The sequence below is a fragment of the Teleopsis dalmanni genome, chromosome X, assembly GCF_002237135.1.
Source record: "Teleopsis dalmanni isolate 2A chromosome X, ASM223713v2, whole genome shotgun sequence".
NCBI classification, from domain to species: domain Eukaryota; kingdom Metazoa; phylum Arthropoda; class Insecta; order Diptera; family Diopsidae; genus Teleopsis; species Teleopsis dalmanni.
Window position 1 is genome coordinate 85,602,829 of NC_051848.1, and position 11,649 is coordinate 85,614,477.

Consider the following 11,649-nt stretch of genomic DNA (forward strand, 5'->3'; position numbering starts at 1 on the left):
TTCCTGAGCGTCTTGGAACCTACGTCGCTGTTGACAATTATAAGTTCAAAGTTGTGAAAGACTTTGTTTATTTAGGAACCAGCTTAAACACCAAAAATGATGTCAGCCTAGAGATTCAACGAAGAATCACTCTTGCCAACAAATGTTACTTCGGGCTAAGTAAGCAATTGAGAAATAAAGCCCTCTCTCGACAAACAAAAATCACGTTCTACAAATCTCTTATCATGCCTGTTCTGCTGTATAGTACAGAAGCTTGGACAATTACGAACAGTGATGAGAAGGCGTTAGGAGCATTCGAGAGGAAAATTCCTCGGAAGATCTATGGTCCCTTACGCGTTGGCGACGAGTATCGAATTAGATGGAACGATGAGCTGTATGAACTATACCGCGACAATGACATAGTTAAGCGCATAAAAATTCAGCGGCTACGATAGATTGGTCATGTCGTGCGAATGGAAGAAAGTGCTCCGGCTAGAAAGGTATTTGATTCGATACCCGCAGGTGGAAAACGCGGTAGAGGACGTCCGCATCTTCGGTGGAAGAACCAGGTGACCAACGATTTGGGGGCGCTCGATACTACCAACTGGCGTCAGAAGGCAACTAATCGGGCTGACTGGCGGAGGCTACTCGACGCGGCCAAGGACGACACACGTCTGTAATGGCCAACTAAGTAAGTAAGTAAGTAGTTGCATTTGAGATGTCCCTTAATTTCAGACTTCGTTTCAACGAAATTAAGCCCATTTTCCTTAATTTCGTTCTAACCTTAAAACTAAATTTCATATTGAAAAAACAACTTAATTTTGCTAACACGAAGATGAAATTAAGATTTTTGCGAAATTAATATGTGTCTGAACATGGTATTATTCTTAACGTAAGTAGAAATATGATTATACTTCTAGTATTTTAAAATTAAATAAATTGTGCAAAATTCTACTAACAGAAGATAGTATCGTCTTTATAGAATTCTTATGTTGTAATTTAAGACATTACAGCTGCAACGTTTAAACTTAACTAAAGTGTTTAATGAACAATAATAATTACAAAATGAAATTATTCGAGCCATGTTATCCATTAAGTCGACCATAATTATAAATTTTGCGCTGTTACTACTATTTTGTTGCTTTTTGGTTATAACTTAACTTAAAATAAATGGAATTGCTCTCATATATTCACAGACATTCAAAATAACTGCCAAAAATGAGCCCATATTAGCAAAGGAGTACATTCCACGCCAACTTCCGCTCAACTGTCACATAAAACACAGACCGAACGACAGTAGCGACAGAAAGTAGCGATACGTAGTAGTTCACTCAACCGACAGGAATAATTTTTTTCCATTTTCTTGCATTTTTTTTGCTCAGATTGGAAAAATTGTAAAACACTGTTTTTATGTGGCACAGATTTGTTCCTTTCCGATTTTATGCTATATTGGCTATGGCTCTTGCTATGACTATGTCCACATAAAACTGAAAACTGTGGGTGTGCTTAGGTATGTGGATTTATTTATTGTAATTGTTTTTATTGCTATTCTTGTCGTTGTTGTGCTAATCTAACACCAACAACCGAACTTGTTTAGATGTTTTCATTTGAGCTCTCGGATGCGAGTGACGATGATAATGTGTTTATGGGGCAGCGATGCTATTTGTTGGCTAATGTGTGTGGTGGCATGATTTAGCTTTCATGCTTGCGCTTGTGTGTTTGTATATGTGTGTCTGTGTGTCTGTGTGTGTTTGTGTGTGTACTGTGTGCACGGATGTGTTACATATTGCTTGTTAATAAAATCAATCATGTATACACTTCCGTTTGTTGCTGTGTTGTTATTATTATTGTTTGTTTATTGTGACAGCATATCAATAAGTGACAGCACGGAAATAAAATGTAGTAATATCAATAAAAAAAAGTAAATAACGAATAAAAAAAACGATTAATAAAAAACTATTTAAAATTCATTTAGTTAAAATGTTTTTGTAATAAGTTTTCAACTATTGTATTTTAGATTTTATCTCTTTAGATTTTTTTACAATTTTTCTGCATATCAAATGCGGAAAAATTAATTATTAAGCATAAGAACACGATTTCCGTTTCATTTGTTATTTTAGTAGCATTTAATTATTGCTCCGAAAATGCTCTTTAATGTTTGTTAGTTGCTATTCTTTTACCAGTCTGCGAACGCGTACATAAAAGACATCGTAACGTTGTAATTACCCTCAAGTCTGTCTCATAATTAACCCTTATTTGTCCGTTTTATTGGTGGGGCAATAAAACTGTCATTAAATTACAAACAACAAACGCTCGTAAAGTTGCTTTTTTTGTCTGCCTTTGCCTTTGCCTTTGCCTTTGCCTTTATTCTTGAAACGATAGCATATTTCTTAAAATTTAAAGTTGGTAGTTGTTGCCACTTTTGTTGCTAATGTTATTTTTGTTGTTGCTGCTGGTGTATCTGGGTTCATTGTTTGCATATGCACAACACAAGGGTGCCGTGTCGAAAACGTACAGGAAGTCGCTTAAGCATAAATTGCGAAAGAAAATGTCCTTTTTTGTTGCGATATACAAGGATACTGTCGACCGTCCACTGCGTACCTGTTAAGGCGTTGATAAATTTTTCGAAATGATTTTGTGTGCTAAAATTTACCTTAAATTTACGGGTACAACAGGATCATAAACATTTTAAGGATAACAACAATTATTTAGACATTTTATTACCTTTTCTAGGCCATACTAAGTGCAGTTGTGGTAAAAGTATTTCAATATTGAAAAATTATACTTAAAATAAGTAAATAAACAGAAGGCTTGCGGAATAAGAATATACGAAGCTAGTTAGTTGCGGTGGAGGAAGGACGAGTCCTCCTCAATTAGCCAAAAAGCCATTTTGAATCCACAAAAACCTCGTAATGGTGGGTAGTAAGTAGAAGGTCTCTGGCTGGTTCTAAGCCAGAGGCATTAACAAAGGCAAGATGTCGCAAAAAATGATCATAAATCAGCCAATGATCGTAGCTGACAGGGGCAGGGATCGAAATAGGGGTATCCGTGGAAGAGGCGCCTAGTTTAGCAAGCTCGTCAGCTTGTCACTATCTTTGTACTTAGGTCAATAATAATAAAATTTGTCTAAATAATAAAATAGATGAAATAAATGAAGTTAAGGAGGGACCTGTATTACTTAATAAAGTTAATAATAAATGTCCAGCAATTATATTAGTAGTTAGTCGAACTGTTAAAGTTCCTGGTCGAATAATATTTCTAATTGTTTCAATTCAAACTATAAAAGGTTTTAAAATTGTTGGTGTTCCTTGAGCAGTCATCGTTATTGCTGGTTATACTGTTACTTGGTATATAGTAATTTCCTTTATTAATTTTAAAACGAATTAAACTAAACTTAATTAATCCTTCACTAAAACCAACAATAATGATTTACTGCTTCTTGTTAGTTTTTCTAAATTATCGTAATATTTATTCTAATATAGATACGAAAATAGCACGAGCATTATAAAAAAGTTAATTAACCGTAATATTACTACTAAATAAACTAATTCAAAGATTGTTTAAAATTAATTATTATCCATAAGCTTAAAAAGGGTGTATTTAAATTTGCATTTATATAAACTAGTACCTAGACGATACCAAAACCGCACATACTCAACAGGCTCATGTAGATCAGTAAGTTTTGTTCTGTGTTTCTAAAAGCTCTTTTAAAACATATTTTTTATTTGTCTGGATTTCATTATTCAACAATTCAATCTTATTCCCAACCATCAGCTATCATTCAGAAAGCAACATTCTATACTTCAATAATTTCTTTTTACTGTACTTTAATCTTTGTAAATCAAATAAGTTTACTAGTTTCACGATGGCCCATATAATAAAGAAAAAAATAGAATATATCTCAAAAGCACCAATCCAGAGTTTATTTTACTTATGCTTTCAAAATCTCAAGTAATATGTCTTGATTTTCATTACAGAAGATTTTAAAATTGAAGCATTCCCAAATATAAATAATATCGAAGGCTTTCACAATATTACAAATTTTAAATATTTTTTATGATCACATGATTTTGTAATTATTTAAAGGAACTTCTAATAAGAGTAATGCAAAATTATTTCGAACCGGACGTGATTGAAATCCTAGCCCTGAACTTTGTATTTTATCGTATCAACAGATGTGTGTCAAAAGCTATAGATTAAAGTTTTTTTACAAATAAATTTTTTTAAATTTATAAACAAGTTTAAAAAAAAAGATTTTATAAAACTTCGAAATTTGTATTTGTACATTCACGCTTAAAATATGACCTCAGATATGCTTCTAAAAGAAGCAATACTACCTATCCGGTAGAATACGTAACACACTATATGTTTGCAATTGTTATAAAAACTAAAAAAAAAACTTTTGTCTTTGCCTTTCTTTGCTATTCGAATCGGTCTAACTTTTAAATAGTTTCTTTCGTCATAAAAAGACACGCCATTATCGGCAAGAAAAAATTTACCCTAATAAAAAAACTTTGAACTTTTCCCGTATTGTAGGTTTATAATAATAATAACATATTTCATAATAACACTATTTAGCGTTATAAAGAACACAGTAGTTACTTATGATAATACTTGAGATATATTTGCTCAAAAAGTATCCGGATTTTATTGTTTGTTAACTACTCCTTAAATAATAGATCTTTTCCAAAATTTTTTTTTTGGTTGTATTGGTACACCCTCTCTTGACATATAGTATTTGAGCGCCATCTGTCAATTAGTTTGTTTACAGTAGCTGTTAATGTGAGACTGCCTCAAGTGCATTTAACGATTTTTACTATGGACAATTTTTGTTGTACGCGATTTTTTGACCAAACACCCAAACACGGCATTTTTCCTGTTCCCGAAACTTAAATTGCCCCTTCGTGGTAAGCGTTTTGAGTCGATTTAATAGGTAAAAGAGAATTCGCTGAAGGAACTAAAAGCCATACCTTCACGGGCTTACGAAAAGTGTATGGAAAAGTGTATCGCTTCAGAAGGAGCATATTTTGAAGGAGACAAAATAAATTTGGAATGAAATTTAAATTTGTGTTTTATTTACAAAATCCGGATAATTTTTAAGCAGAAGATATATAAGTATTAATAGTAGTTATGATAGTCTAAGTACACTGCAAGCACTTTAATAAAAATGCTTAGCTGAGACTTTAAGTGTGGAAAAGTTCATTGCAAGGTATTTGAGGAAGAAATCATGACTCCGACCACAATACATTGTTATTTTATAGCACTTTGGTAAAATTGTTTCAACGTCAAAAAATTGTTAAAAATAAAACGAAATTGATATATTCAACTACACAAACAATCAATTGGCTTTAGTAGTAAGACCCATAACATTTTCATTTAAATACCCCAGAGTAAAGTCAAACCGAAATAAAAATACAAGCAAAAGGGGAAATCCCCAAGTAGCTTAACTTGCATAATCCAAATATCTGTTAGTCCACACCGGCCAATTTACCCAGACACTTGACCTTTTTTCAAATTTGTGCAACTATAAAATTTTTTGCCATCTCTTAAAAAAATAAAATCAACTCTCCACATAGCTTATTTTGTCCTTTTTGCTTCCCTTTTTAGGAGTTTTAGCCTAGAGTTTTTTGTTTGCGGATTGGAAAGCACGGTTTCAACCAGATTTCCTTCACATATTCGAATACGCATAAAAATCCACACGAGTCGTATTTATAGCTTTCGTCAAATGATTTCATTCCATTTTTTCATATACATTTTTCTTGTTTTTATTATATAAGCAATCCCTGCAGTTTTTTCTTTTTCTTTTTCTTTTTCGTGCTAATAAAAAAATGTTGGTTAAGCTTCGGTCATTGCTGCTGGAAAGTATCCTTTCTAAGATACGTGCTCAGTTTGCCTGGTTACGATGCTCTTAAATTCGAGGCTTATTTCAATTGCACAGTTGAAGCAGCTTAAAGATTATCTAACATACAAATTCTTACGATGCTCATTGAGGTGACTTAATGGTTTGACTTGGTTGGACTTGTACGTAAATATGTATTTCACATTTAAAAAATCAATATTCTCCTATTATCAGTTTCCGCCTGACCAAAAATTAATGTCTTACCTTAAACACAGTTTATTATGCAAGTTTTGTATTTTATTCAAGTCGCTATTTAATTCGCAACTAACTGCACCTCTATTGCACAAAGTTCACTAAATATATTACATTCTTATTACGTATATATTATTTAAAAGCTATCTATATGATAAACTGAATATAATATCATAAAATTGTATCCTATCTACAAACAATATAGCATAACTACTAACTTATGTTATGGTTGATTGGTTGGTTGCAGTAGCAGGTCATAAGATAACTTCAAATGTACCTCAATTCGCGATTTTTCACCGTTTTGTTACCACATTCCTCACAAGAACCCTAGTATAGAAGAGTAGAGACTAAATCCATCCCACTGAATTTAGGTAATTTAATAGGTCTTTCAACTTCACCATTGAGCAGTCTGATAAACTATCACAAAAGTATTTTCCTAAGAACCTATATCTTCTGGATGCTAGAGCTGGGCATTCACAGAGAAAATGTATTATTGTTTCTTTCTCCTGCTGGTTTCTACAACTTCTGCAGTGAGAGTTATGGGGAATACGCAGTTTCTCTGCGTGAGTTCCTATACACCAATGACCAGTAAGAACTGCAATAAGCCTTGGAGTGTTTACGCGATCTCTTTTGATCAGTTCCAGGGATTTATTTTTATTATAGGTGGGTCACGTTAACCTGGAAGTTACACATGACCTTAGTGCTTTCCATCTGTTATTGGTGAGTTGCAGAAAGTAAAGGAAGGTACTTCTTTTGATGGTCTCCAGGCTTATATATATATAACTTATATATATTCTGTAAAATTATATTATTTACGATAGACGTAATTCGACCACTTGAAATATTATAGTTCAACATTGTGTTAATAATTCTTGATGTAGAATTACTTTTATTTATGGACTCGTATTTCTTTTGACGATTCTTGTTTTACTATTTTCGTTATTCTTCTGATTTGTTTTATAAAATGTGTTTTAAAATGCATTCGGTGCTTCTTTTTGTAATTTTTGATTTAGTTTAATAAATATTAATTAAATAAACTGACAGACTTACCAACACTGCGTTATCAATTCTCAGATGAAAAAATATGAATTCAATTCTCAATATGAAGAAAGGCGCGAAAATTACGCGTTTTATCAATTTTGCGATGATATTGAGCGACAGGTCAATATTATTTTATCAGTGGTTTGTTATTTTATTTTAATATTTTGGACTTTAAACTGAATAAAAAAAGTTAAACCGTATTAATTCTATGTATACTAATAATTATAAAATTTTTTTGAAAAATGATCGATTTTATCAATTTTGCCAACTTTTGGAGGCGATGCGCGAACGGAAGATATCAACTGAAAAATTTAATTTTGTTCCAGTTTTCTACTCTATACTAGAGACAACTTTTGGCAACTATAGCGTTTCGAAAAACCCACCCTAGTGTACATGTTATTATTGTATATATTGTATGAAATTTCGAAAATGATCAAAATAGACGAATTTATAGTTTTGGCTGCGTTGTGAGCTTTTTGTTGGGCAGTGTTGTTTCATGTGCCATTTTTTAAAAAAGGAAGCTGCCTTTTTTTCAGTCTGTTTGGAAGAAGAAGAAGCTTCAAAACCACTAAAGATCACTCAGGAATTTATATATCATATACATATTTTCCTCTTCAAATTTATAATAGAAATACTAATCACATATGCCCGTTTTCCTAACTGCCGTGGCACTCACACTTGAAAACCCAAATAAAGTTCCAATTAATCATACAAATTATAAATTGAGTATTACATACAGTATTGAGGTTATATAAATGTTTGAATACCACATCCCAACAATGATCCGAAACATATTATGAGAAGTTTCTTATATCCGAAAGTTTTTAGGAAGGCGCATGTAATAGCAACAGCAGCGTCAGTGAAGAAGATATAGAAGTAATTTTCTTAAAGTTTGCATTCCTTTTATGGAAATTGTTATGCAGTTTATAACATCAGAAAACACTTTAAAGATAATTTGATTTTAATAACTTTTTGTTTTCCTTCAGCTTTATTTTTGCGCAGACCTAACCGGTACTACAAAAATCCCAATTACATCGTAAGCGGTTTTAATCTGGAAAAAAATACGTTGCAACTTTTTTTTACTGTGGGTTACTGTGCGTAATACTTTTTTGTTATGCTTTTATTAAAGATTTGTAGTTTTCGTCTAATTATAAAATTGTATTAGGGATATTCACTCTGTTTTGCAAACTCATTGCAATGTGCACGAAACACATAGATGGCGCAAACTCGCAATGGACAACAACAATTCTTCTGAACCTATAATTTTACGAATGTGAAAATTGTGTCAGGCTTATTGTATTCTTTTTATATCAATTTTCTTGCCCGTATCTACGAAAGCCTGGAACAAGTAGCCATATATCTGGATCATTACAAAGATTCATGTTTCACCATGCGCCAGATTTTGTTGCTTTTTATTTTGATTTCTATTTACACAAAAATAAAATATATACGATACAAGCGTGTATTCACTGCAATATTAAACCTATCTTAAAAAACCAAAAAAAAAACCAACTTAGGCCATGTGCGAGTTCGAGTAAATTGAGATAAAGTAAATTCAAATTGACTAGGGATTTTTTGCACTGCACTTATGTAAATATTTATTTATTTATATATTGCACCTATTTATTATTTTTGGTTAAATGTTTTCAAATTTATTTATTTACTTAATAAACATCTTTTAAAATTTTCACAATGATAATACCTGATTTACCTAATTTTTATCTAATTTACCCTACTCAAAATTCTGGTAAATACTTACATTCACTGCCATACCGACAAAATTTACTATTTCCCTTAATTTACCACCAATTTACTCGAACTCGCACACGGCCTTAATAAACAATAATTTTACCAAAAAACATCACACCTTATATCGAAATATTTAGAAAAGTTTAATATACTCGGCCAAAGTAATAACATATGAGTTGCAGGAGCTCCAAGGCACGTTAGGATTAGAAAACGATTAAATCGTAGACGTGTTTGCAAAGAAAAAACGCGCTTGTAGACTTAAAACAAATAATTTAAAAAAAAGTATGAAAGCAAAAAGGAATACAATGAAACAACATAGTTTTAGATCCCTAAAATGATTTCTTGGGACCTGAAACCATTTATCCAAAAAATATTTACATCTTAACTTTCGTCTCTGGTGGATGGTTCTACAAATACAAGGAAAAGAGGGCCAAGCACGTGCTGGAAAACTGCTTTGCTTTAATGCAGTAACAAAGGTCTTAGATGAATACAAAACATTTAATCTTCTTCTTTATTTGCCAATTCGATTTCGAATATTGGTGATCATATAACATAACATAATACTATATTGATTAATTATAACATAATAATAATTATAACATAATAATTATAACATAGTAACATAACATAATACTATATTGTTTGATTAGTTTTTAATAAACACAATTATAAATTTTTAACTATTTCTGCGTATTGCTCTCTGCATCTAGCTATATTTATAAGGCTATTATTTACATAATCATCAAGATTTTATCTAATTTTTATGGCAATTTTAAGTCCAATTTCAAACATTCCAATATAAATTCGAAGTCGTTTCTGGAGTCATCAATGTACAAAATTTTATATCTCTTAAATTAATATAATAGTTGAAATTTAAAAGTATATACAGGCTGTTGGTATATATCATTAGATAGATTCGTTTCGTCCCTCTAAAAGGACCTCTAAAATATTCATTAATCCGTTTTAGAGAAACGATAATATATGTCACCGTGCTACAAACACCTTCGTCTATTAAAAATATTCTTTTACCTTTTACTTACAAAGGTAAAAGAATAAAAATCACCAATGTACTTCTTTTGAAGAGGGTGTGCGATATGTTCATCAAAAATATATCCGTAAATTCTTATATTACATACATATAAGCGAATTAAAATTATGGAAACAATAACATATGGACTCAGGCTTTTCGCAAAAAAAAAAAATACTAATACAATAAAAAATTTAACTCACCAACTCGTAAAGATTTTTCGATAGTATTACGATCATTTTCATCAGGCGTATTTTTCTTGTAGGCTTTTGTCAATATTTGTTTTGCGCTTGCAAAATCACCTTCTTTAATTAATATTTCCGATTTCGTAATCAACGTTTCACATATTCTTTTAACTTTATTCGGTAGTCGTTTTGCAATATCGAGTGCCAAATTACAATAGCGCAACGCTAACGTCGCGTCATTCTTTTTATAAAAATAAAGCAAGCTCATCGATATATAACATAAATGTGTCAATTCGAAAATGTCATTTGATACGCTGATTTTGATAGCTTTTTCTATATAAGTTATAGATTCTTCAAAATCTTCCATATGTTCCTTAACAACGCCAATATTCAAGTAACAACGAGCCTGCATATCCAACTGTTCTAATTTCGTTATCTGACCAGATAGTCTGAAACGACCAGATAGTTATTTAATATAAATAACTTATATATATAGCAATAAATTAATTACATACTCTTTAGTAAGAAGCAAGCTTTTTAGAAATGCTTTTTCAGCTTGTTTCAATTGGTCCATACCACCTTTTGATGAAGTTTCACTAAGACTTTGTCCATAAAGTAACTCTGCTCTGCCTAATGTGGCATACGCACGTTGTTCCTCTACTTTGTTGTGTAAATTTTTAACAATTTCTAATAAATATCTTTAATTATTACATCTTTTTTTCGTAATTTATATACACAAAAACTCTTACTTAAATATGTGTTTATATGTTGCTTAGCGTTATCAAATTCGCTTAATAGCATACACATTTCACCGATCATACGATGTGCCTTTGCCATTTCGAGTTTTTTATGTAGCCGCTCATACAGCTCCGCTTCTTGCTGATACTCTTGTGCGGCCTGTTGATACTTGCCATGTTGATTATAGAAATCACCTAAATTATTGCAACTGACTGCCAATTGTTCAAGATTTCCATCATTTGCGGCTTTTTCCTTACGTTTAATGTATTCTGAAAATGGTATATCACGTTATAGTTGATAAACTATAAAGTGATGAAAGCAACTTACTTTTTTCTTCCATTTTATTTTTATTTACATTTATTTAAAAACTTCTTATATATTTAAAATAAACATTTTTGACGAATTCACTTTGTTTACAATTTACATTTTCAAGCTGTGAAAGGCGCATTTCGCAATTTAAAAAGTGTTGCCAAAATCTTTTGAGTGCAGATTTTTGCTACCATTTTACAGTATTGTATTTTTTAGTAACCTTTAATGAAATTATATTTTCAATTTTTAAATCTTAGGAAATAATGCGCTACCAATTTAAATTACAACAGATTTACATAGTATGATTAAGGCGAAAAAGTAAAACTATTTTATATCACAATTGTTTACAATATACATTTCTTCTTACTTTTGTGTTGCATATATCATACGTCTCCCATATGGGCATGTAAATACAGGGCCATGGTAAGGAACGCTTGTCGTAAGACGCGACTAAAATCAAAAACGCTCTATGTGAACCTAAATAGCGTGAAATGCACATTATATTTATACCAAGGCTCATCAGCAAAGTC

At 31.4% G+C, this 11,649-nt stretch overlaps 1 protein-coding gene across 1 annotated transcript in view; it reads right to left on the reverse strand.

Moving 5' to 3' along the window:
• The window catches only part of LOC119688644 (tonsoku-like protein), a 41,235-nt gene extending 30,085 nt beyond the window's left edge, over positions 1-11,150 (reverse strand). The window contains exons 1-4 of the mRNA XM_038103314.1: positions 11,138-11,150; positions 10,822-11,079; positions 10,588-10,759; positions 10,072-10,521 (exon numbers count right to left, since the gene is read on the reverse strand). Of these exons, the coding sequence (XP_037959242.1) occupies positions 10,072-10,521; positions 10,588-10,759; positions 10,822-11,079; positions 11,138-11,150 (893 nt within the window). The remainder of the gene's footprint in view (positions 1-10,071; positions 10,522-10,587; positions 10,760-10,821; positions 11,080-11,137) is intronic.
• Between the last annotated feature and the right edge of the window lie 499 nt (positions 11,151-11,649).